This window comes from Seriola aureovittata, chromosome 18 (genome assembly GCF_021018895.1).
Source record: "Seriola aureovittata isolate HTS-2021-v1 ecotype China chromosome 18, ASM2101889v1, whole genome shotgun sequence".
NCBI classification, from domain to species: domain Eukaryota; kingdom Metazoa; phylum Chordata; class Actinopteri; order Carangiformes; family Carangidae; genus Seriola; species Seriola aureovittata.
The window spans coordinates 11,309,545-11,337,351 of record NC_079381.1 but is presented as its reverse complement, the minus strand read 5'-3'; the positions used below and the strand labels follow the sequence as shown (position 1 = coordinate 11,337,351).

General features: G+C 41.1%; 1 protein-coding gene across 1 annotated transcript; it reads left to right on the top strand.

Moving 5' to 3' along the window:
* Positions 1 to 217: 217 nt before the first annotated feature.
* On the top strand, positions 218 to 27,434 carry fam163ba (family with sequence similarity 163 member B, genome duplicate a). The gene is made up of 3 exons (XM_056404295.1): positions 218 to 1,394; positions 20,743 to 20,858; positions 24,760 to 27,434. Exons 2-3 carry the CDS (start codon positions 20,766 to 20,768, stop codon positions 25,195 to 25,197), a joined length of 531 nt encoding a protein of 176 aa, XP_056260270.1. The 5' UTR covers positions 218 to 1,394; positions 20,743 to 20,765; the 3' UTR covers positions 25,198 to 27,434.
* The last annotated feature ends 373 nt before the right edge of the window (positions 27,435 to 27,807 follow it).

The following is a 27,807-nucleotide window of genomic DNA, read 5'->3' as shown; positions in this document are numbered from 1 at the left end:
TCGTAGGCTATGACTATTTATATGCAGTGCACATGTGTATTTGCACATCTGTGTAGCTTATAAGCACTTTTTTTTTTAATTAAGTTTTCTAACCACATCCTCATCCAGTTTATTTTTTCCCATTCCCTCCTCTCTCTTGTCTGCTCTCACTCTAGCACCCATAGCCAATCTGGGTCTGTGACAAAAGCGCCATCTCCCAGGCTGCACGCTCCAGGCTGCATTTACTCACTGGGTCTGCAGGCACTAAGAGCCACCTCTGGATTTAAAGCGCATTTGACTCGTCTCCGCGCAGAGCCGGACGTCTCTCTGCAGGAACCAGCAATTATACAGAGGTCCAACATCCGTGCATCAAATATAGCCTGTGGTAGCCTTTATTTTGTGGGGGGTGTGGGGCTTGCCAGCTGGAGACACTTTGTAGCCCGACAGAACGACTGACCAGCTTGCTTTCCGCCAAACATGGGATGCAATGAGAGGAGGATGCAGGAGAGGGAGGAGATAGATTAAGTAGGCTGATAGAGAGAATAGAAAAAGGAAGCGTGCAGGAAAAAAAAAATCCCCATCGTAGATTGGCCGCGGAACCAGGACCAGGACCAGCAACTGCAAACAAACATCTGACCTCGACCTCCTCGGACGGTGGGAAAACTGGTTGTTGAAATGGAGATGTCGAGATTTTCTATCATCCCGTCTCCTCCTCCTCCTCTTCCTCCTCCTCCTCCTCCTCGTCCAACACACACGCTGCCGAGGCTGATGATGATGATGGTGATGATGATGATGATGATGATGTTTGCGTAGGAGTGTTTTATTTTGCGGGCAGTGTTGGTTAACCAGTCTCTACTGTTCAAACAACTCCAGACAAGCGGTGGATGGAACTGTGTGTGTGTGTGCGGCTGGCTGTCTGCTCCAAACACATCTTCCAGAGATATCACCATTATTATTAGTGTTCCTTATCATTATTGTTGCTGGAGCCTCATTTGGAGTATTTTTTTTTTCTCTTTCTGCGAGTCTGGAATTGGACAGAAAATGTTTTGCACGCGGATGACAAGAATGTGTTGGGAAAAGTAGTCCAGAAACAAAAAAATATCAACGTGGACATTTTTGCAAAAGGACGCATGTGCTGTTTTTCTTTTCATTCTTTTTCTTGTTAGTTAACAACTAAAGAGGATCAGGCTCTGGGGAGTTTATTATTTTGAGCCCATTCTCTCTACTTCCATGTAGCGCGCACCCCTGCCTTCTGCTGATTACTTTACCGACACTGGGGACTTTTCATTGTCGTTGGTGTCATTATTCAGTGACTGAGGTCGACACCAGCCAAAACCAGCAGAGGTCGGGACCTGAGCTCCGAGGAGCCACCACTACCTTAGATGTGACCCGGCGAATTCCTCTTATCTCTGAAGGTAATCATTCCTCACCCTTATAAAAATAAGGTCGGCGTACTTCTCCATTTACTCATCATTATGTTTTATTTTTTATTAAACGGAGGCTATAGGCTATTGGTTTTAATGGCAGCAAAATAGATGCGTCTGCTTGTCAAGTCATGCTGTGGCGAGCGTTAGAATTGAGAAGTTGGCTGCTTGTTAGAAAACAGATATGATACATTAGATAGATAGATAGATAGATACATAGATACATAGATACATAGATACATAGACATTTTCTGATTTCAGCACCATGGACAGATCCACACTTGTATCATGGCAGGAGGAATCTGCTTTTCTTCCCCCTATTTCACCCAGAATATGTATAATTGATGATAGTCCATATACCCAACATTCATACATGTAACAGAGTGTGTCTCCAGAAGCCTTAACTAAAACATGGTCAAAATACAGTAGTGGATGGGCAGGCTGAATTTTAGAAACAGGCAGAAGGATAGATGAGGAAGAGATGGGCAAAGGTGAGGGAGAGGTTCAGTTCTTTTGTATGACAGACTTGCTGGCTGGCCGGCTTGCCACATGCTGGCAAAACAGCATGGCTTGTGAGCCACAGCTACTGTCACCAACTGTTAGCCATGGTCACATCCAAACGATTCACTCCAGATATTTTTAGGCAGGGTGGAAATGCATCTCGGGCGGCATTAAGGCCGTGGAATATGAAAAACATTCCACTGAATGCGGTTTAAATGGCAAAAATATTTAAGGCAAGGAACGCGCAGGATGCCAACCCTCGCCTCTGCTGGGTGTTTTGGAAACACTGGTGGATGAAGTAATAGCTAACTAGCTGAAAAATGAACCCAAAAGTGTAGCCAGGAAGATTACATTGTCATAAAAATGACTGGGAATAGTTATGTTATAAACCTCCCTTCTTTATAGCATTTTTGGTATAGTGGAGGAGTGAACCTAAAAGTGTTGGCAAAACCTGAATGTTTGCTACTAGATGCACTATTCCCCACTGCCCAGCCTGGAAAATAAGTGTTTTGAAAGTATCAAAGTAATACAGCATCCCTACCTGTTAGCATATCAAAACTACATTGTGCTGTTTGACAGTCCAAATTTCAGCCTCAGCTAAGGCTCTATTGTAAGCTTAAACTACCCAAGAAGGAGTAATCATTCAGCTCTACTGTGTTTGTCACAGTGATTTGGCGTTTTGATTCTCATATGTAAATGTCTCGCCTCGTGCACATAGAAGTTTGAAATAAAATCTTACCACATCCCCCAAATCATTGTCACCATGTACAGATGGGCAACAAATTTGGGAGGAAAAAATACAGATTAAATGATGAGGGACAAATATTCAGGGCATGAAAGGTCACTGACTGTATAGTCATTGTATCTCAACCTAACTACACACCTGTGGCATATTTTGGATCTCTCCGCAGTCATTCTCAAAACACCAAGTGAGGGAATATCTTTTGGAAGGATGGTGTTCATCCCTCCAGCTGAGTGACAGAAAGGCCCAGCGCTATTCTAAGAAGCTTAATCAAGGTTTTTCCTTCAATTTGCCACAGGGGAAGAGGACTGACTGTACTTAGATTGATACCTAGGAGTCCTCTGCTGTATATGCTGTTCATTGAGCTACAGTGAATTCAATTATGATGTCAGTGCTGTTATCATATCATATCATAAAACCTAGTCTAAGACAGACCTAAAGATAGGACAGGGAATGACAACAGCGACTAAATTCGTGTTGTGGTCTGTCTAGAAAATAAATACACACTCACACAAACACACACACTGTGAGGGCCTACAACAATGAAAGACAAGGAGGAGCTTGTGTTCCCATGGCGACTTCCTCAGTGACCCTTGTAACAACCTTGGCCCCCTGGGAGATCAGTCATACTCCTGCATGCACACACACACACACACACAAACACACACTCAAGTCCCCCTCGCAGCGTGACTATGAGTGACTGTGTGTTACTTGTCTGCTAACTGCTGCTGCTGCTGCTGCTGCTGCTCTACCAGCCTCTCAAGTCATTACAGTAGGAGAGAGAAGAGGAGGAGAGAGAGGGAGTTGAAGGACAAGCAGATGAGTAGGATGGAAAAGCAAATCTCAAAGACAGATGGGTGATGAAAAAAGATGGAGAAAGGTGTGGAGAGAGGAACGCATATAAAACAGGGAGAGAGGGATGGAGGAGAGGAGGAGGATGGTTTAAACACTGGTAGAATAGTCAAGAGTGAATACAATTACAGAGGCAGCATATCCACTTCTCTTTTTTTTTCGGGGCATTGAAAGTGTACTCACCTATCAGCTTAATTACCTTTAAAATGCACTATTGGGAGGGTAAATTATGATAAATCCGCTGTGGTCGGGATAAAGAGGAGAGAGGAGAGGTGGAGTGGATGGATTGAGACTGGGGGAAGGGAATATGGCTGCTCAGTGATCATGTTAAACAGTCACCACCCGTTCCTCCCTTCCTCCACCCGTCTCTCCTCCCCTCCCCCTCGGCACCACGCTCTCCTCTCCCCTCACATCTACACCCTGACATGCTCACACATCACGCTCATGCACAGACAACAATATGACCAGCACACACGTGCACGCAAGTCGTTTGGTCAGCTGGCCTCATCCCAGTGAGTGATTGTAAAAAACTGAAGCTCATTCCAAGAAGTAGAGGGGAGGCGAGGGAGGCGGGGGAGGAGAACAGGAAGAGGCTGAGGAGAAACAGCAACAGAAGAAAAGCTGCTGTTCCTCTCTATGTGTCCTTCCTGAATGAATTTTCATTCACATATGGTATGAATAGTGTCGATAATTGTATTAGTTATATGGTAAAGAGAAGCCTTCATTTTCTGTGTAATTAAAGTAAAATTCAGTTTTTTTTCTCTCAGTAAAGGTCATTTTCAGTAGTTTTGGCCTTCATTCCTGCAGTTATTAACAGTTTTACTCAACAACTTAATTGCTGTGATTTGAAGGCAGAATTACATCACTAGACTCACTTCACAATTATGCTGCATTCATGTCATAGCGTTCAAACCGTAATTACTAGCATCCGCGTGAAGCTTCCGACTTGTAATTGTAGATTGTAGATTGTAATTGTAATTGGCAGAATGGCTAGCAGTCGCATCAAAATGAAATTCAGTATTATCACTAATACAATCGATTCAGCTAATTTCACAGGACTTATATTTGGTAACAAACTGCTAAGACGACAGAAGTAGCTAGTTTAGGCTGTTTATTTGGTGTGACCACAAGGTTAATGCTAACCACCTTGGGATAATGCATGAACACACCCAAGTTGGAATTAAGGGGTGTTTTGTTTGATTTTCCAATTCTGTGGACAACGCCTGAACGTGGCAAAATGAGCAGTCAGATCACCAGACAGGTTGTAAACAAACCTCAAGTTAATTAAGTTAAATAAAACATGTAAGTACACACAATGCTAACATACCGGGTTAAATAGGGAAGAGCAAGTAGTTCTGAGAAGTAGTTCTGTAAAGAATAACAGGATTTACCCGTTTTAACTTCTAAATAAAAACTGAGGATCTCCTTATGACCTAATCACTGCTATTTGTCCTATTGGACTCTTTTGTTGCTATCTCCCCAGATCTGAACTGGTTAAAATATTATAAATCAGTAGGAAGGATAGCTGAGGCTATGAAGATAAAACCTATGTTGTGAAAATGTATAATTTTCCTTTAAGCTTTGCACAGCTAACATGCCTGTCTACAGCCTGCAGCATGCTGCATATATCACACACTAAATATAAAGGCAGATGGCATATAGCTGAGACTAAACATACAAATTACGTCTGTGAGTGTAACCTATTTCAAAGATGCTTAGGGGCTTTTACATTACAAACTTTATGGTCCAAAGCTTTTTTTTCAAAGCCTACATGCTCAGTGTAGGATCGACAAATCTGAGCCTGAAAAGTTGCAAACGTCAACATGGTCCTTTTGGAAAGTGATGAAGCAAAAAGAATTTAAGAACACGATAGCTCAGCAAGGTCGTGACGTACTCTGCGAACAAGAGCAAGCGTGCGCGCTTGAGATGTGAGATTCTCATTCATAAATTCCACTCTTTTGCGATTTGTCTAATCTTATTATGCATCTCTGCAATTCTGCCTGACTGCACTGAGCCTCAGTTTTATCAGCTTAGAGATTAGCATACAGTGAGTGAGCTGGGAAAAGTTTGCTCAAGTACAATCAGACCAGAACTTATAAGCATAAACCACCCACTCAAACAACAGAAAAGGCAATGGTAAAATGTCAGTCTGTAATAGCCCGGTCACCATGGTAACTGAAGACCTGTTTGTACTTTTACACACACTGCCTCTTGAGCACTGACCATTAGCACAAACAACCAAGCAACCATCAGCATTGAGCTTTTAACACATTACCTTCAATTATCTCCACATTTCATAAAAGACATATATACATCCAACCTCTCAAAGGTGCCCTCTGCTGCCTCTTCTTCTTCCTCTGTTTGTCACTTATTTCTACATTTTCCTTTCCCTTCCTTCCATGTCTTCTCTTGCCCTCTGCTTTTCTTCCCCTGCCGACTACCGCTAATCTCCTTCATGCTATTTCTTTCCACCTTGGTCATCTCCCCAGCCTACCCACTTCCTTTCTTGTTCTCCAAACTGCCACCATATGTCTGCTGTTGCTCCTGCATGAACCTTTTGACCTTTCAAGGCAAATGCAAACAGTTAACCGTCAAGCGCAATATTGGAAATATCCTGCATCTGACGTTTCAGCATCTCTTTCTTTCTCTGACTCTCTCTTCATGTCACTCACTATATGCTCATGGACTCATAAAATTTGTCTAACAAGGACATTTTTCCTGTAATGACGCCACATTCAAGGGATGTGAGCAGTACATTCTTTCTGTATGTCACACACAGGTACACGTTACATGTGCGTACCTGTGTGTGTGTATGTGTGTGTGTGTCAGATAAGACGAAGACATATTCTGAGATAAAGGCATGTACATAACGCAGTCTGATTTCTCAAGATAAATCCTTTTTTCGGCATTATGTAGATGTTTATCAAAGGTGTGCAGACTTTTCTGCCTAAGCACAGGCTCATGAACACATCACCATCAAGGATGATTTTTCAAAACAGTCTCTGCAACTGCAAACACACAATTTAACTGTGACAATCATAAAAGCACTGAGATGTTCACTGGGCAGGATTTCACATCTCAAGCAAGTTTACTAATTGGCAATACTAACTGCTGCACAGAAAGTCCAAAAACACCCTTATTTTTAATGTTATTGAAATGTTATGAAAACATTTGATTATTTTTGCTCTAAAACAACACATATGAGCATATATTTTCTGAACTGACCCCTCCGTCAGCAGGTCGTCATTGTTTCTCAGTGCCTTCCAAAACCAGATGACTGGTGATGAATTTTTTTTTTTTACTGATTCACATGTGTTTAAAGCTTTGTTAAGTTTAAGCAAAAATATCTACTAGGTAGAAAGCGGAGGGGAACAGTAGTCTCCCATACTGAAGTCAAACAATTCCATTCGCCCTCACCTCCTTTTTCTGAGAGTAAGGGCCAAGGTTTGCCAAAAAAAAAAAAAAAAAAAAATTTCATGCAAAGTGTCATGCGAGCACATCAGGAAACAAAAAGTGCTTATAATTGTTATAAAGTGGAGTGAAAAGCCTACTGTCATACAGAGAAGAAGGTTGATGCGGTTATCATTCCAATATGGGCACACGTTTTCTCTCCCGGAAGTCTTTCAAAGTGTTGCACAAAAAAAAGAGAAAAAAGTGACAGAAATACTTGCTGTAAGATTGAAAAAAAGAGAGCTTAAGAGAGAGGTTCAGACCTCAGCAGTCACAAGTGGGTCTAAATGTCAGACCGCTGGTTTCGGAAAGTTATAGAAACTGTTGGATGCAGCCCCCTCCAATCCAGTGTTGGAAAGGGATTTCAGATGCTGTTCGACCATCTGACAAGCACTTCTGTTGAAGCGTACGGGCCTTTAGTTACGCTTTGACATTGCACATAATAATTTGCTTAGCTACTAGTGGTCTTTGTCTTTTTAGGCATTTGAAAAAAACAACAAATGCTGTTGTTTTTCATGTGAGTTCAGTCGCTCTGCTGTGGGTAATGATCGCCACGGCTTGGACAGCATCCAAATTCTGATTATTTATTTTTGCAGCTTTTTATTTCATATTCTTCTGGAAACAGTGATGGTGACTTTGATAGCGATGAATCATCTGGGGGGCACGCTGACCTATTATTCAAATCTGTGAATTTGAATGGGCAGCAGACAGGAGATCAGGGCCAAAGTGTTTAGTGCAATACAAGTTTAACATTAAGGGCCCTATTTAGGTGAAGGTGCAAGGTATGGAGCTCAGCTCTGTCAACGATGGCTGCATTACAGTATGTGCCTTCTGCTGCACACCTGCTTGGAGCAGGTCATCTACACACACTGACTGAGCTTCATGCCCTCCATCTGGTGTAACTGACATAGTGCTAACACTGGGCACGAGAGCAGGTTAGGGGATAGAGACAGAAATGGTCAGAGGGAGAATAACCCTAGATTTGGTTCTGTCCAAGTTGAGGGAAAAAAGAACTGAAGAACTTTCTAAGAATGCATTTATTATATTTTGTTACTATTTTGTTGTGTATCATCAGTGGATATCATCTCCCACAGTGCCGTTTGCTGTATGCCACAGCCGTGTGATTATTTCATCAGTGCCTCAGATACGTAGTAACTTCCGACTCTCCTCAGACTCTTCTGAGCTGAGTAACTTCTTGTAAATAGCACGTTTGCTTGAGAAACTCTTGCTTTGAATATGCAAAGTGACACACAGCGGGATCTATCCATCTCTGTGTCACTGTCTTTGCTAGTGAGTGGCACTGCTGCTCAAAGTGATGTTTAAAACAGAGGCCTGCCTACGCTCCCTAAGGCGGTGTACATCAGCTGAACAGACACAGGGAGTGCGAGTGGTGGAGAGCAGAGAGGCAGACAAAGACAGCAAAGCAAATGGAAGGAGAGGCTAAACAGACAGAGACGGGCCACATGGAAAGAGACAGCAAGAGAGCAGGTGGAGCTGAAAACAAAAAGAGAGCGAGAGATGACAAAAAAAAGAAAAAAAATGAGCGACATGACTGGCAGTGTGCCAAGAATATGGATGAAGATATGAAAAGATGAAGGAGAGCAGCAGAGCAGCACAGGTGCTCATACAGGACGCTTTTTGCAACAAAGAGGAAAACACAAATATGTATACGCACACACACACACACACACACACGCACACACACACGCACACACACACGCACACACACACACAGGCAACTGCGAGGGAATTTAGCTTATATTGCAAATACCCGATTCTAGTTAAGTCTTGTTATGCTAACAAACAGAAAACTGCTGCCAAGGGACTCCTGTGCCCTCGTCTCTTCTCTTCTTTTCTCTTCTTTTCTCTTCTCTTCTCTTCTCTTCTCTTCTCTTCTCTTCTCTTCACAAACCATATGCTTTGTCAGATGTGCGCATCAACCACAGCAGCTGGGGTTAAGTAGCAGTGAGCGCTGTGATAACCAGGTTATGATACCATAATACGACTTGACCTTCACTACACCACCTCTTGTTTCACTACATTTACTGTGGCTTCTGGCCATATGTGTGTGTGTGTGTGTGTGTGTGTGTGTGTGTGTGTGTGTGTGTGTGTGTGTGTGTGTGTGTGTGTGTGTGTGTGTGTGTGTGTGTGTGTGTGTGTGTGTGTGTGTGCGTGCGCCTGTGTTTGTGCGCCTGTGTGTGTGCACCTGTGTGTGTGTCTGTGTGTGTTTGCCTGTGTGTGTGTCTTTGCAAACTGTAAGTACTTATCTCTGAGGAACTATATGGTGCATTTTAATGGATACATCTAGATTAAATATCAAATGAAATATCCATTATCCAGTATGAGGATGTTATGACTGATCAGGTTACGTGTCCTTGACTTAATAAGAGCTCAGACCTCTACATTCACACAGTCTGCAAAAAAAATAAAATAAATAACACTTCTCTTTCATCCGTCTCTCCTCTCTCACACACAGGCGGACACAGCTGCAGCCACTTTTTTCTCTGATTTAAAAGAACTGACTTTTAGAGAAAAGAGAACCATGGAAATGCTTCTGTATAGCTGAACTGTTGCCATATCCATCAGGTCGTCTATCCATCAAGAATCGTAGGAGTTGCTCTAAACTTCAAATCAAAGTACAGCAATGCCAGAAAATTGATATTCTCATGCATAAATACTGGTTTTATGGGCCCACATTTTTTGTCTGACAAGTCGACAGCCGATCGCACGCTGGGGGTGACCACGCATGACAGCTGTTCACAGCAGGAGGTTTTCACACACAGCAGCAAACAAGATAGGATATGAAGGCTAACATTACCTGTGAACTGTGAATCCGCCTCCTGTGGGTTGTTGCTTTTCTGAGTTGACTGACTCTAAACTCGGAGTGCTGAATCCGGGTTTGAAAGTGAATTAAGGACTCTGAAGGACCGCAGAGATGTTTGATACAAAATCATGCAACCAGTGACATTTAGTGCAAAAAAAAAGCCAAGCAGATCCAGATGTGATCACAGAGGATCATTCTGGCATACGTATGTAACATTGTTGGGTTGTTGGGTTTCCCACATTACATCTGTCAAAGCTGCCAAATGAGACATCATATGTGTCTGTTGGCCTGTTGGCAGCTTATCTGCGACACAAGCAGATGCTTGTGCTACGCTAACTAAACTAACCAGTCCCCAAACCAGGGCTAAAATTATATACACCATGCTGTTGCTTGGGGAGAGAAGGAAAAAGTCTAAAATTGGAAAGATCTCATTGTCAAGTGTCAAGGAGCAAATGTAATTTAATGGTGTCTTATCTAATTCAGGAAGAGGAAAAGGAATTAAATTTATTTGAGGGCAGTGTATTATCCTGAACAGACCATGTAGCCAGAGGGAAGGGTTGTCTGTCTGTGTGTGTGTGTGTGTGTGTGTGTGTGTGTCTGTGTGTGTGTGTGTGTGTGTGTGTGTGTGTGTGTCTGTGTGTGTGTGTGTGTGTGTGTGTGTGTGTGTGTGTCTGTGTGTGTGTGTGTCCGTCCTTACATACGATTATACTTTTGATTATTTTGCAATAATGTATTAACCTGTCATAAGGGGAGACTCAGCCCAGTATTATCTGCTTGCTTGGTGTGTTTGCATGGCTAACGTTTTTCACACCAGGAGGTCCTCGCGGAGTTCCAAGTGTCACAACAAACTGTCTCCTCTGTCGCTGCGATTTCTCAGGAGCAGACGTGACAGACACTGAACTTATAAACCAAGGAGTGAACCAGTTCCAGGCAGCATCCAGTGTTATTGGATAGGTTTATGCCGTTCAGAGTCAGAACAGACACAGCTACTCACACACAAACACACAGAGATTATGCATTGCTGAAGGTGAGGCGAAATGTGCTGAGATTCGGTTTGTTGCTTTCATTATCGTTATTGTTATTATTCAGTATGAAAGAACACAGAGGGAACAGTGCATAGAGAGTTTGCATAAATATCTCTCAACAGACTGATGCTCTGTCATAAACAGCAGTTTATTTCTGCGGGGCCCCGAGACTCTATCGAGTTGTAGCTCTGCTCTTGTCTGCTGTATTTATGCAGCACTAAGCAGAAACGGTATCTCCTGCTTATGTTATTACAATGAATTTGCTTGAGGTGTGTGTCACTGAGTGTGTGTGTGTGTGTGTGTGGGGGGGGACACATTGGAATAAATAATTTGCTCTGCATCATCAAACATTGCCCTCTGTTCACGTTAAAAAAAAGAAATTACAATCATGCACTCACACACAGACGCAAATGAATATGTGCACTTGCCTCAACTATGGCTTGTATATTGAGGAGAGAGATGTGCACACAAATACAACATTCTGTCTATATTCTCAGGTAAACATGTTTTCATTGGATGTGCTGGCTGCAATTGCTGCTTGTCAAACCAAGCCGACATTGATCCATCCATCCGGCGCCTCTGAGCTATCCTTGTGCCTCTGTGTGTTCAGCACTGCTGGCACTAGTCATGCCTCATCAGTGGCTGATTGAGCATGTTGAATCAGTGGCAGAGGCGAGTCAGTGAGATACTATATACATTAGACAGACCTAAGAGGTAATACTCTCTCAGATTCCAACAGCTGCAGCCTTTTTCAGTTTTTATTTATTTATTTATTTTTTTTACTTTTTTCGATAACTTGTTCTCTGCTCTGTCTGTCAGGGGTTAGCTTTTATATACAGATTCCCGTAAAACTTCTTTTGCTCCTTTAAGTGTCTAAAACCAATCTATGTGCTCCGTGAAATAAAGTGATGAAATTTGCTTATTACTTAGGGCCTAACGTAAAGAATAAGGCAATACACTAACTCTCTTAAAAAGCCTGAACTTGCCCTTTAAGTCCACATATTTTCATGACAAGAGTTGAAGCGCACTGGGGACACCTTTTTACCACTTGCATCACTCAGTTTCATGGCTAAGAACTGCTCTTCACTCCATCAACTGTGAAGTTCAAAGAAGAGTAATATCTCTGAGCCAGCCTCAGCTCTTACTGGTGCCAAGATTATAGCCTGTCACGCACAGACTAGTGGTATTATTTGCACAGCAGAGGGTAGAGCATGGCATGGCAGAAAGGAGGAGCAGGAAGTGCAGTAGTAGTCTGACAAAATGTGATTATATGCAATTATTTTGAGATGATTTGAAAGTGAAAGATCATTTTCCTTTATTTATTTTTTTCATCTACAGTTCATAATGGAAAGAAACAGGAAACTGTGGCTTTTTCCATTATTTGGACGTGACACACGCCACCGCTTCTTGTACACTGACACGATGAGAGCCTTTACTCGAGCACTGCTCTGACTTATACAGTCACCTGCATAATGTGTTTTTTTCCAGGAGCTACACCACTTACAATCACTAACGATCCATGATCTGTTGCATATCAATACAAATATCAGAGCTGACTGCTTGCTCCACATTGATTGTGCATGCTAATGCTAATGTTCATCCATCATATATTTGATTTACAGTTACCAGGGATAGGATAGCGGATTAAAGGAGATGGTTTATGGTTTTGATGGAACTGAACTTGCAGAGTATCAAAGAAGCAAAATTAAAATGGCAGTTTATGTTCATCAGAGGTTGTAAAACGGTACTTCTTGATGTGTGGTGTGTAGCAAATGAGAAGTTTGTAGTTTTCAACATTGATTCCAATGTAGCAAAACACCATCCATTTTCACTGTATGAATATTCTTCATTAATCATAGTGATTTTATCCAAAAACTGAGATGAAATCCATGGTGGCATTTTTGAAAAATAATGCAGATGACGATGATCCTTTTAAAAGGTTTAATTTGCAAAAATCTGACAACATTGCAGTACCACAACATTCCCAAATATTGCTAAAAATGGATTGGAACTCAAATGAAAATCTCTCTAAATACAGTACAATCCAAAAAAAAAAAAAAAAAGTTATCAAACTTTTCTGTTTCCAGTTCCTGTAAAACATGTTTAAAGTTACAGCGGTGCTTCTTACATCAGCATGCAATATGAACTGGAAGAACAACTACGCAAGGTCATTCAGATGGATGAGAGACATTTAGTGAGCTGTATAATTAAAAGAAGACCCCCAGGTCACCGTTAAGTTTTTTTTCAAATGTCCTCATGGTGCTATATTCATACTAGCCAAGAGCCATTTTTATGATATATTGTTCACGGAGGAGCACTAATTAGAGAAACGTTGCCTAAGCAATGTGAGGGCACATGAGACGGATAAAACCTATTCCTGGTTCCAGTCATGGCTAAAACCAGTTTATCTTTTCTTCACCCGCCCTCCCGCGCTCTCTCTCTCCTGACAGTCTTTAGGATTTCCCTGGTAACCGATTCAAGGTCAGAGTTGTGTGAGGAGCTAAGTTGGTCATTGCCTTTCAGTCCAGGGGATGAGGTTGGAGAGCTTTGCCTGAGGCGAGCTGTGTGTTGCCATTATTCTTGGAGGTGGGTGCAGAGACACAAAGAAAAAGCAGCAAAGGATATTTTTTGCGTGTAGTGAAATTTTATGCTGGAACAGGGCGAGCCAGAGGCCTCAGAAGGAGAATCAAATGATGCCACAGTCAGGGTCAGAGCAGCCACACAGGATAACGTTGTGACAAGGCCTGGGGAGGAATTTGTATGTTTATCTACAATAATGTGTATTTTTCAATCTGTTAGTGTGGAAAAGGTGGGTTTGGGAAGATTTCCTCATTTTCATGAATTTATCATTTTCATCACGTGAAGGCCGAGTGAAAAACCTTGCCACCAAAGAGAAGGGATGAAACATGATATCACTTACATATGGAGATAATGACACATATTTTCAGACAATATCTCCAGGAAAACATTCACGGTGTTGCACTTAATGTTCAAATGAAAAGTGATACAAATTGTTGTGTAACTAATGAGCTAGAGAGAGTTGAAAGTTTAAACCTCTACACAGCTGCCTAGTCCTGGCGCGCAGTCTCTGTGAAATGTCCGGCTGTGCATTAGACGTGAGCGTGGCATCGATCGTCTAATCTCGCTCTCAGCAAGAAAGTTAATTCCCCAAAATGTTGAACTATTCCGTGAGAGCCATACATGCTGTATCACAAACATGTCTCAGCGGGACATGGTTGTGCTCCAAAGAAAAAATAATGAAGTGCATGATGTGGATCACAGTGACGCTTCATTATCTTCCTGATGCATATACACTATAACTCATCAGTATTTAGTAAGTGATGGTAGATGTGATTAATGTTGCATAATGGAGATCCGAATTAATTTTAATTTCCTTTTGATAAAATGATACACGCTGTAGGTGGAAGTTATGTAAGGTGTTAATTATTTTGGCAAAGACTAGTTGAATATTCACTGATTGCAGAGTTTATTAGAGCGTAGACAAAGACTAATGGAGGACAAAACACCTGATGAAGCATTGGTTATTGTGTCCTTTGTATTATCAGATTGGAGCTTTTCTTCTCCAAAGAGATTTTTTAGGACAGTTTGGCTTGTCTCTTCTCCTTCGAGAACCATATGTGTGTGTTCACTGTGTCTTTGTATATGGCTCCAAACGCGTGTGTGTGTGTGTGTGTGTGTGTGTGTGTGTGTGTGTGTGTGTGTGGTTGTGGTTGTGTGTGTGTGTGTGTGTGTGTGTGGTGAAATCACTCTTTGACGGCTACAGTTGTAATAAAGCTCATCCCATTGTTCTCAGGGCACGTAATTGTCTCTTGTGTATGACTCGAATCCACCACCTACTGTGTACTTCTCCCCCACTGAACTGAAAGCCTGTCAACAGCCATTATTCCTAGCAAGACCTCTGCTGTGATCCCTGCCATGTTTCATCGCAGCGTGGCAATTTATTCCAAAGCCCACTGTCTGAGCATGTTAGCTAGTACTAAAAATATTGCATGTGAGTGCTTGTGTGTGTTTGTGTGTGTGCGTGTGCCCGTTGCTGTTCTTCTTTCGCCCCTAACCCACTTGTCATTTCTGTGGACGAATACCAGCAAAAGGAGCTGAGCAGACAAGTTTGCCTTTCTCCAGTACTATTTCACAATGGAGTTGCGTGTGTGTGTGTGTGTGAGTGCGTGTGTGTGTGTGCGCGCGTGTGTGTGCGCGCGTGTGTGTGCGTGCACGCGCGTGTGTGTGTGTGGTTAAATAATTAACACTCTTCGTCGTCTTGCTGCAACACATCCCTCACACACTGATCTGATTAAGGGAGCCCCAGGAGAGACACACCGCCTGCCTACCCTGCACAATGACTAATGCTGCATGTACATGTCTGTGTGTGTGTATGTGCACTGTATGTGAGGATGGTTAAGACACCGTGTGTGTACACATGAGTAATTTCCTGTGCAATTGGTTGTGTACATTATAGTTTTTGTAAGCTTGTCAAGATTTTTACAACATTTACTCCTGGCATTGAAATGTTTTGGGTGATCGGATTGCAGTCGGATAGTGCTTGACCACATGACAGATGCATTGAGGACAGATGGTGATCTGATCGGCCTGACCACCTCAACAACAACAGACAACTAGAGAAAAACGTAATCGCTCGCACGACTGTTCCAAACCGGTGAGGTAGCAGCTAGGCAGCTAGCAGCCATTAGCCAGTAAACACACGAAGCAGTCCTCTCCTCAGTCCTCAGCTATGGGTGTTATTCAAGACACTCATGGATGGAGTGAAGACAAGACTAAGTTTCTGCTTTCAATTTTGACTGACGAAAGCATACAAGCGAAACTACTCGTGTTGCAACCAAGCAATTTATGAACCAATAGCTAAGCAAATGGTGGAGAACAGTGTGAACGGTGGACCCGCGCAAATGAGAGGAGGACATGACGTGAGCTGCACAGAGTGATCGGATCTCGATTGGTGTAAATGTAATCAGGTTAAAATCATTTCCACATGCAATCTGGATACGAGACACATTTTAGTGCCAGGTGTGAAAATGAGTCTTTGAGTAGTTTTGTGTTTGTTTTTTGTTTTTTGCAATAGTAATACACAGACATATCACCATACTGCATTACAATGGGACTCTTCTGCCAGTATAACAACTGAAGAACCTTGCTCGTCAACTGATTGATTTTAAGTTTGCACATAGAGTTACTTTATACTGGAACACTGTTTTGGACTGAGACTTACTGCTCTTTATGATACAGTAGGTGTTCCCACTAGGAACTAGGAACTATAAATGAAACTGAACTAGGAACCTTCATGAATATCTTTTGGGATTGTGTAACCGTGAAGTCTCTCTGGGTTCATTGTTGTTGAAACATTAGTAGATCTGCTTGATAAACATATTCCACTTTGCCCAGCCTTCTGGCTTTTTGGTCACAACCCAAATGTTATACTGCCATATTCAGTGAAATTAATAATTCTTGCTGCTTCAGCAGCTGCACAAAAAGATTATTCTTAAAAGTTGGTTTGAATGGAGTATTGTTATGAGCAGACTGCATTGTTTTATATCTGTCTTCTAAATCTACAGCCAAGGTTAATGGTGCAGCACTTGAGACATTATCCACCTGGTGTCATGTTATTGCTTATATTCCTAGGCTCTTCTACTATACAGCTCTCACGTTTCTTTTTTTTTTTTCTTTAAAGGTCCCCTCCACTCAAAATCCATCTTTTATCCAGTAGTTCAATTTCTGAAATAAAGCTTCTCTTTTTCTTGCTTGATTGCTTGTATACTTATATGGACTTATATATAGTTCATAATATTTGTGTGTGACTTAACTTGACTCATATTTTCATTGTGCTGTTGAATTGTGCTTTAAAAACTAATAAGTAATTGTTCATACATTTTATTATTTTTTTGTATTTTGAAAATAGCAATTATTGATTTTTTTGATGACTTTGGGCACTGGAACGAGCTGTAAACACAACATTTACATATTATGACCTTATAAAACCTTGTTAATAAATAGCTGCATATTTACACATCCAGCATATGGAGTAGTGTTACCAATATTCACTCTCCTTTCTAGCCCTATTTCAGTCTCTAGCAACTTCAGAAAAATAGCTGGCTCTTTAGTGGCTTAATGTTCCACTGTGTTCACCAGCTGTTTGGTGCTGGGAAGGTGGTGCACAGTGGGTTTTTTTCAAAGCTTTTTCTGAAAACAGCTGCCTGCTGCTGTTGGGAACAACGCTGATAAGAACGGCGAGAGTGAACCAAAACAGTGAAGCTGTGGCCCATAAAACTGAAGCTGAAACTCTCCATAGAGCTGAAGGGAACTGCAGATTTAGTGAGGGTGATGTTTCTCTGTCGGTACTGGTGAACTCTTTCACATAGCACTTAGTCATTTGATCCACTGATAATTTTTTATTTGATTTATTATTTATTGCAGCTTTAGGCCCACCATTATCAATAGACAGCTTATTAATATTTGATAAAGTTCTAACTAACTAAGCAAAGACTTGATTAGAGGCCTGCAGTGCATTACGTCAATGACTCTCAGCTTCACCTGCATGAAGTACTTCAGATTTCAGACTCTACTCCTCGATTTGCTCTTTTCCTGACACCAAATGTCTCAAAGTCACCCACATTTCCCTCGTCAGTGTAACTCGAACCCTTTAAGGCCAAAACGCTCTGTTCTTGTTGTTCCTTTATATTGATTTGGTTGGTGGACTGTGTGGCCTGCAGATTGGATTAGAGTCCAGCTGTATTACAGCTTGAGGGTAGAGAAGCTGCCTTGTGTTTGTAGACAGGGCAGATGGCTACTATAGAGACGGTCTGATCCATTCTAACTGTATAGAGCATCTCTGGAGAGGCATATCACCAGGAAAGCTAACATGGTTTAGACAAGTTACCCATAAAGGAATTCAACATGGTTTAGGGGTTTTCCAGGGTGAGAAGGTCAGAGCTGTCAGTATTTTGGTGAATACTACACACTGGCTTACAGTGAAGTGCATGTGAGAAGGCTGATGGATGATGCTGGAGAGAATTATTCACATCAGGTGTGGAATTGGAACGCCACTGTGAATGCTATAGCAGGAAGTAAGATGACATTTACAACAGAATGCTCCATATTTTGTGTGATGGCTTTTTTTCAGCAGTTCTATTTTAGGGTGTGTCCATGTCACAGTTGAGTTAGATCTTGACAACACAAGCCTATACTGCTGTGTGCTTGGTGCTGATAATGGCTTGCACCATTGAGTCATAGCTTAGCAACAAGCCTGCTGGCCTATTTTTGGTTTCAGGCAATTATCCACAATGCAGTGTGATTGCGTTGTCCTATGACACTTCCAGATTGTGGATGTAATGAAGGTCTGAAGATCTGTATCCACATCTGTACAATATCTGCAGGGTTTTTCCCAAATATATAAGGATGTTTTGTGCTTTTTTTCAAATCATTGTGTGGTGACACTTGTGCAAAGATAAAGAACCAAATATAGTTCTTTTACAATAGTGAGATATGCCAATTACCACAGTAAGAGAGCCCAACAAGACAAACTGTGTTGGGTTATTGGATCGGGGAAAAAACATCTTTTACCATCAAAATATTGTAAGAAATCACAATTTTCCGTCCTTATATATATATATATATATATATATTATATATATATATATATATGTGTGTGTGTGTGTGTGTGTGTGTGTGTGTGTGTGTATACAGGATTTACTATATGGTGGTGCTCCTCTTTAACTGATGTTATTCTTTAAGTGAACAGGAAAGAGTTCGCGGAGTTATCGATGGAAACACACTGGCACTTTCCTGCTTTATAAGAAATTAAGGACTTACTTTTGACAATTTGAACGACAAATGTTTTGTGATTAATGTACATTACTCGCAAGAGCAAAATGAATATTTAAAGCGTCTAGGCTCAGGGCATCTTATGGTAATCCAGCTGCTGTAGAGACTGAAAAGAGGTAATTAAAGGAAAGCATTGATCTACTAAACTGAGAATGAGGTCAGTTCAGCCTCAAGTCAGTCATACTGCTGAAAATGTTCTTGTAGTGGCCTGCAGCTTTCACCCCCACTCTTTTATCTGACATGTGAAACCACTGTCTGCCGCAAATTTCCCAGTGTTCAATTTATAACAAATATCAGCTACCCTGATTGAGGAAATTGTTTCTCATATACATTATGACTGATAAGAAGGCAGTGGCTCAGGGAAGCATGCTAAACCCACAGCTACATTACACTACCTAGGATAAATGAATGCAAATGAAACATACATTGCTTTGCACATAAGCAGATAACAAAAAGAAAGAGCACAATCACACGGAAACAAAATAGATATAGATAACACTAAACGTAGATCTGCACATGTGATTCAGCTGAGCTCGATGAAAATTAACTTAAAGCTCAGGGTCACCATCTCCATTTGTCTTTGCTGTGACCTCTGATTTAAGGTCAGACCTCACAGGTCACCCACAGCTGTCCACTTATCTGTTTCCAGCTGAATACTGCATAATAATCTTTCTCTGTGTCTGCTGTGCCTTGTACCTTATACCTTTCTGTGTCTATTGAACCTTTCTTTGTGCTCATCGTTGAATCACAGCATGCATCTTATCTCAGAAGATCGTTTGTTTTTCTCTCCTTCACCTGAGATCCCCTTGGTCTAGACTTTTAAATGATCCCTGTTTCATCAGGAGATTAATCTGATTAAGGAAGCAATACTCTCAAAATGCTGTTTCATTGTGACTTTGAAAAACCCTTTCAAGAGTGACCCCAAACATTCACTGAGTTGATACATCAATACATTGACCACATATTGGCTGTGTTCCTGACAGCTGATGCATCAGGTACAAATGTATAACCACTGACCAAGGATTTCTCCAGTACCTGTTATACATCTGCCCATGGACTCTCCATTCAGTGTATTGGTGTACTTTGTTCTATTGTATGCAGTTCTGTATTATGTTTGAAATCAGAGGTACATAGTGAAACATAAATCAAAACCTCAGCTGTGACACCAAACAGGCTCAGCTACATTAATTCAGAGCTTTTTTACCATAGACTTATGATATTTTTTTAGTAGATTCTAAGAAGAGAGCATGAACAAAATCCTCACAGATTAGACATTTGTGAATCCTGGGGGCGTGCATAAAAATATCTACTTTGACCTGTCATTCACCCGTATGCTTTGCATGAATATATCCCAAATCTAAATATCAGGAAAATTGGTTCTCTTTCTTCCCTTTCTCGTTCTGTTAAGATATACTTATCTTTTTAGTCATCCGATAACCCTGTTTTCCTTTGTTGTCATCTCAATTTTATCTCCTCTTTCTCTCATCCACTCCTCTCCATTTCCATGTACCCTCTGTTTATGTTTCACATCTGTGTCACACCACCGTCTCCATCCCCTCCATCATTTTGTCTCTCCATGTCATATCCATTCATCAAATGACATGCTCAGTTCATCTTGACGTCCTTTTTCTCCTGTTCGCTCCACGTCAGTTCACTGCTCATTCCGTCTTCGTTTCTACCGCCTGGTCTCTCCCTTCAGCTCCCCTCACTCCCACCATCCATTTACCTCTTAGCTCCCCTGTCAGTTCTGCATCTCATCTTTCTGCCATTGAACGCTGATTTCTCACACTTCTTTTTTTTTTTTCTTCCTGTGTCCCAGTCTGAGATCCCGTCTTTACTATGAACAGCATTTGTGGGATGATTCAATTACGTGTCTCCTAACTGCTGGATAATTCAATAAGCACCACTGAGATGACACACAGTTATAATCTACTTAATGAAGCCACTGTACTGATGAATTGTATGCTTTCTCCTTCTTCATTTCTCCCTTCACTCACTCCCTACCATCCTCTGCTCTTTTCCACTCTTTCTCTCTATCTCTCTCTCTCTCTCTGTCCCTGTCCTGTCATCCTTCCCTCTTCTTGCTCTCTGCAGGGTGTTGATGGAGAGCCATTCGAATGACAGCCGGGACAGTGGTCATCACTGGTGGAATTCTAGCTACAGTTATATTACTCCTTATCATCGCAGTACTGTGCTACTGTAGGCTGCAGGTGAGGCCCCATGCTGCATTCAGACTCTGTTACATTCATTGGTTTTCTCTTTACGTTTTCAGAGCTGCAGGTAAGCTGTTTGTTGATGGTCATAGCATTGTGTTAAATGGCTGTATAGTCGCTTTTTAAATCTGTGAAACTGTGTTTGTGACTCTCAGTTACAAAGGATGATAAAATCTTTCTTTAAACCAAACATTGAAATTTCTCGGTAGAGCATCTTTCTGTTTCTGTGCAACTGCCAAGGTTGCACAATCCTCTAAATCTGTTATCTTAATAGAATTTTTTTTTTTTTGCAGCTGTATTCAGAATCACATCCACATTCAGTGATAGACAGTCATGCTGATTGGGCTGTAGTGGTTTTTGGAGGACTTATAAAGCCCTTTCAAGAGTGTTAGGGCTTTGCACAAGGGTGGATTTTAAGCCATACTCCTAACCATTGAGTTATGGCCATTTAAATCAATCACATTGCTACGGTGCCACTTGTAGGTGAAATGTCAAAGTTAATATGGGCACCGTTCATGTGCATTTGGCTGCAAACCAAAACATTTAGTGCTTTATAAATATCCACATGATGCTATCCATACTTCAACAAGTACAGTCATTTCTGCATCAGCATGATAAGATGCACACAAGGATGATGCTAGCTAGCTTTGATCATATATCAAGTTATTGAACTAATTGAATTTTTGACCTGATGATGACGGTAGACGAAAAGTCAGGGGATCACCAAAGTTATTACAAATCATTCTGGGGGCAACATGAATGTCTGAACCCAGTTTCATGGTCATCATTCCAGTAGTTGTTGAGGTATTTCAGTTTGGTACACAGTGGTGGGCCGACCATCCAAATAATGGGCATTGCCATCCATCGAGCCAAGGTGTGGCTAAAATGTACATTTATGGCAATGAAGCAAAAACTCACTCTATGACAGCAGTTGTTGTTCCTGGTCTTCAGGACTCACTGGCCATCAAATTAGGGATAGATGACAACTGGAACATCAAGTGAATCATCTGTTCTACAGCTGATAGAATAGAAAATGTCCAAAACTACTACAGCAGTGTGAGGAATAAAATAAATACAAATACTCAATGAAAGTTCCAATATTTGTCATTTCACGCCAGAGAGCAAAAATCGAACATGCGTTAGCACTCAGCTTTCATCAGCACATCTGCCTCAGTGTGTCTCCAGTCTGAAGCCGGTCTTCTCTACAAATTCTTATAGTTTAGCTAATCCTCTCTTTGATCCTCATCTCACATTAGCTGTGTTACAGACTTGAGGAACTCCCATTGTGTTGTGCTCATCTTTATTATTTTACAGATAACTGGTCTTAGCCAGGTGCTCTGTATTGTGTCAGAATAAAATGAAAACAGAATCGGGCGAGAAGAAGTGCCCTGTTTTTTTTGCTTGACAAACTCCTGTTAGGTTGAAACATCACACTAATAACACCACTGGGGAGCATTACTGCAGTTTGCAGATTTCTGTTCCAACATGTGGATTTGTTTCTATTTTACATGATATACTGTATGTTACACTGGACTAATCCCCTCTGCTGCTTTGACAGCAGTGGAGCATTAACAGTCTTTTTGGCACACAGAATGTGCAACAGACTGAGTGACAGCTCAACCTACACCTATTACATTTTTGTAAATTTATTAATGGAGCGTTTGGACATTTTTGGCAAATATGATGCTTATTCACTCTCTGCTGGAGCGTTAGATGAGAAGATTGATACCACCCTCAAATAGGAGCTGTCAGTTAAATTTATGGCTACCTTAGCTTAGCAAAAAAACAAAACAAAAGACGGTTAACTTGGCTCTGTAAAATGGTGACTAAATCCACCTATCAGCACCTTTAAAGCTCACTAATTAGTGTTAAAACCACAATGCTCTGTTTTATGGATGATTATGTGACCTGTAAGTTCCTGGTTGTCTGGCAGCACATCACCTCCCTTACATCAAGCTGTTGTAAGGTGTTGGTAGGTGAATTTTGGTACTTTTTTACAAAGCAATCAATCTCGAATAATTCGTCATCAAAAGAATTATGTAATTTCTCAAAAGGTCAATCTTTTGCTTTAACCTCTACCCCAAATCTGCTTTGTCATGTGCAGCTGTACAAGCTGTAATTGCAACAATCTAAAAGCCCCGAAAGTGAACCCTACAAATCACAATGCTTTCCAACCACTCAGACAAAGCAACTGAGTATCTGCACCAACTCCACCACTGCCCTTGTCTCAGGGCCAGAGGCTTTCAGCAACAGAGCTAAAATAGACTGGAACTCTGCTGCCATCACACATGTTTTAAATACTAAAATGCATTTTCACATCTGTGGGACTGAGTTAGATGTGAACTGTAGACAAAAATAAATCCGTTTTAACACTGGGTATCAAGGTACAGAAAAATGTGTGGGAGCAGCTTACTCTTGTTATCAAGTAGTTCTCAATCATTAAACACTGTTATTACTTTAGGTTTTATCTACACTAAATTCAGGTCTCACCAGCCAACTGCTAGGAATTGCATCAGTTTCTGTTAGTCTAGGGACATGAAAAATACATATTTTTCCTTGAGGGAACATAATAATAATTTGATCAAAGAAGTCCAAATTTCTGCCCATAGTGTAAAAATCTCCTTAGAGTATTTCTAAAAAGCTTTGCTCCAAATAGTCAAACGTATATCATAGGAAACATAACATCATTTACTAGTATATTTTATTCAACCCAACTGAATTAATGGGACATAATGGTGTTATTAGGGTGTTACTATTGCTGCTAACTCAAAAACAGGTTCTGAAAGGTATAGTGAACAAGACTCTCATTCTATCTAATGGCTGTGGTGTTTCTGCACTTCTGCATTCTCCAAACCTGTTTATATCCGGTGGAAAGGGGTGAGGGGAAGTTTGAAATCAAATCAATCAATTGGCCGAAAGTGACTGAATGCTGCAGACTGGGGTTTTGATTCTCAGTGGGGTCAAGGGTACCAGAAATAGTTGCAAGGAGTCATTTGGTTTAACATTAATGTCAAAAATATGGCTTAATGGTGTTTAAAAGAAGAAGATTACAACAAGATTGGTCTATGATATAATGTGTGCACTGTATATAATGATTTACAAATCTGGCTGTAAGAGTAATGCAAAAGTAAGATCTGACACAGAAGGATTCAGAAACTCTGAACACGGTCTGAGGCATTTAAAAATGTGATCTTTATTTTAAAGAGCTGTGGCTCAGATGCGACTAATCGCAGAGCTGGTGATTCAGTCCTCCTGTTGAAGTGTCCTTGAATGATGCTGATGGTTAGGCTCAGGTGTATTCATGGTACCTTGGTTTCCATGGTGTATCAGTGAATACTGAATGATTTGAATGAAAGGCAAATTGTAAAGCGCTTTGTATAAAAGTGTCAATATAAATGCAATCCAATTACCAAGATCAACTGAAAACTAAGGTAACTTTGCTGGAGGGGAAATTATATATGGTCTGTTTCACTTAGAGCTGATTACAGTTCTTGAGATTCTTATATTTAACAGTAAAATCAAACATGATCCACAAATTATGGCGTCATATAAGTTGGCGGAATGCCAGAAATGAATTTGAAAGCTACATTTTGCTGATCAGAAATAGCAACCACAAATTCTCAGCTGAAACGTCTGCATAAACTGTGATTGTTGAGGATTTGCATCTTCAATAAGGTGACACATATGAACATGTAAGGTCAGATGAGTTGGAAAACACCTGATGGAGAGATGGGTAAAGATGGGGTTATAATGTAACAGACATTACTTCCCTGAAAAGTGTTTTCTGTGTATAGTGTGCAAACCATAGACAATTGTGGCAATGTGACATTGTTGACAAATGTGCACATTCATTAATGTAGCCTATATGTGTTTTATCTCATCCCTCTCCCACCAACAGTATTATTGCTGTAAGAAGGAAGAGTCCGAGTCGGAGGAGGAGGAGTCAGACTTTGCCGTTACGTCCCGCCTCCCACCGGTCCACTCCAATCACAACATTGTGGCGGCGACGGCCGCCGCCTCCTCCATCCCAAATGGCCCCGCCCTTTTCTCCACCCCTCCGCTAGCCAGGAAACTGACACGTTCACAGACCTTCTGTCCATCCTGTACACATTATGAGCTGCCTTTCTACCTCCAGCCCCCTCAGCCACAGATCCACCACCAACCAGATGGGTTGAGGAACGGAGGTGACCGGATCAGCTACCGCAGTGTCCAGCAGCAGGATCTGGACCTGCCAGTGCCTGTGAATATTTCAAACTATCGCAAACCAAACCTTGCCCGGTCGGTCACCATGAGGGACATGTTCACACGCAGCTGTAGCATCAGCACTGATGTTTAGCTGGGTGAGGTTGGAACTTGGTGTAAGTTTCTGTTTAAATGGATTGGAAAGGCCTAGACTGGACTGTGCTTGAGTCAGACTTTGTTTATGTCATCTTGACCACTTTAGTCCAGTCTAGTATTGTTTGATGTAGTCTGGTCTCATTTTTCTGGTCACCTCTTGCAGAATGGAGGACTCAGATGGCTCTCAGGACAGCATTTTCAAAGGTACTATGCTCAGGTCCAGGACCTTACACTTGGGCGAATATAGAATTAAAAGTATTTAAAAAATGTTAAATTATCAATAACATGAACTTGTTGTGAATAGTTCTTTTTTTAACAAAAGAATGGAATTTGTTTTAAGATTTGATAAAATTTGTGTAGCCCTTCTTCCCCTGGACTCTTCTACCAATGGCCTGAAAGACAGACAGATTCCCGCCATGTCCAAATGACATAATCGGCAGGGATTTTCTCTCTGCCATAGCTGCTACAAACAAAATATGATTAGGAGACGTCCAGTGTTTCCTTCTCCTATGATGGGATGATCTGTCTGTTCCTCCATCCACAGATTATAGAGATTATAAAATGTCACTCACCACCAGTGGAAAGACTAGAGAACGAACGGGGATGTCATGTTTTAGCTGCCACCCACAGACATTTTAGATAGACTTAACTTAGGCCATAATATTTTAAGACATAAAGGGCTTACAGAAGACGTAAAAATCCCTGCTCGTTTTCCACATGCTTTCCTAGAGGTCTCCATTTTGACGAAAGGCTGGTTTCTCTGAGCGCCTGCTGACAACACAAAGTGTAAATACAGTATTCTACACTTAAGCAGAGAGGGACCTCTGTGTTCTTGCAGGCAGGGTGGAGTAGGTGCCAAAGGGGGCTGGGTTTTTGCATTTGTGTGCATATGTGTGAGCGTGCTTGCATGCATGTGTGCGTGTGTGTATAACTTGATTGAATGTTGTACTAGAATTCTTATTCCATACAATTGAACACAATCTGTTACCCCTAAGTATACTGAACCCAGTGGTGGGTTGCAATAACATTTTAAACATCTTAAAGGGTGAATTGTCAAGGTAAAGTTTCCATGCGCCACTTTACCCTAAATTCATGTCAATGCAAAGAATGACCCAAACATTGATATGACAAACTCAAATTGGGTTTGCTACAATGTTGTAAATGTTTATTTTACTGATTTAATGCTATTACACAGGCTCGAGCTGTAGGTGGCTGTCAGAGGCAAAAGGTTTTTACGGCAGCACTTTTAACTTTTAACAAATGTGATCTTTGTTATAGTTCTTCACTTAGGGTTTCAGTTTGTGGACTCTTCACTGCGTTCCTTGTGTTGTCTCTGATTTGCTGATATATGGATTCATGGGCTAAAGATTAATTCACCTTTAGAGACACATCTATAAATATTTAACAGGCCATGGCATACACCGCAGTCGCTCTCTCTTCTCTGACTCGTTGGACTTGGGAATATTTGCTCTTGCTCTGAGGTACTCGGAGAACTCCTTTCTCGGGATTGTTTTTATTTTCCTGCGCTTGGCTGAGCGGCCTGGCTGCAGGGCTGATATTCCGACTGGAGGAAGCAGCGGCTGAGTTTTATGGACACAGGACACACATTTGATGAATGAAATTATTTACTGGTGGCTGTGTGAGGAGTTTGAATCTGATTGGATTGTCCTTTCTTGGACAACGCCCCTCCCTCCCCCTTCCCCTCAAAATGGATGGTAAATGCTGTTGTGCCCCTCTCTCTTTCTCTCTTTCTCTCTCTCGCTCTCTCTCTCTCTCGCTCTCTCTCTCTTTTTCTGTCTCTCTGTTGATTTTATCAGACATCATGCTCATTTATTTTCCCAAAGGGTGAAACAGTAACTGACTTTGTTTTACGTTTTTCCTCTTGTGACATGTGCTTTCCTGCAAATACACTAGAAATAGTTCTCAATGCTATGCTTTCCTTATTTTTGAAACTGAAACTATGTGACAGTTGCACAGGAAATTTAGTGCCATAAAGAATTATGAGAGAAATATATTATTATTATTATTATCATTATTATTATTATTATTATTACAAGTGTATATTCAAATGCAGTGTTGCTTTTAACTTAAAGTATTTGAATTACTTGCTTTATTTTATGATCCAGCTGGTTTTTCAGACTCAGTACAGTACAGCAGAAATGTTTCTGTCCTTGTTTCTAATGTATAACTAACAGACACATTGTTGCTAATAAAATGGTGTGAAAATCCTTCCAATCTGTTTTGTTGTTGCTGTTAATTGACAAAACATCTCTTACGGTTCAAATTCATACTCAAGCCTGGGGGAAGTTATTCATTCAATTCAAGTAATTTACAGATTTAAAAAGATGGTTGCAATGTTTATATGAAGAGAAGCCTCAGGATAAAAAGGTTTGTCAATGGACATTTTCTATAATGAGAATGTGTTATTCCCTGGGGCAGGATTTCACAGGACCATATATCTGCTGGCTGCCAAATGCTGAACAGTGGATTCAACTAAAAGCATGGTGCATCATCCTGGATTATCTTATTTAGTGAACTGCTAGACGCGTGGTAAATATCAGATAGCTGAGATATATGCTTTGTTCAGAGCACCAAACCACAAACAACA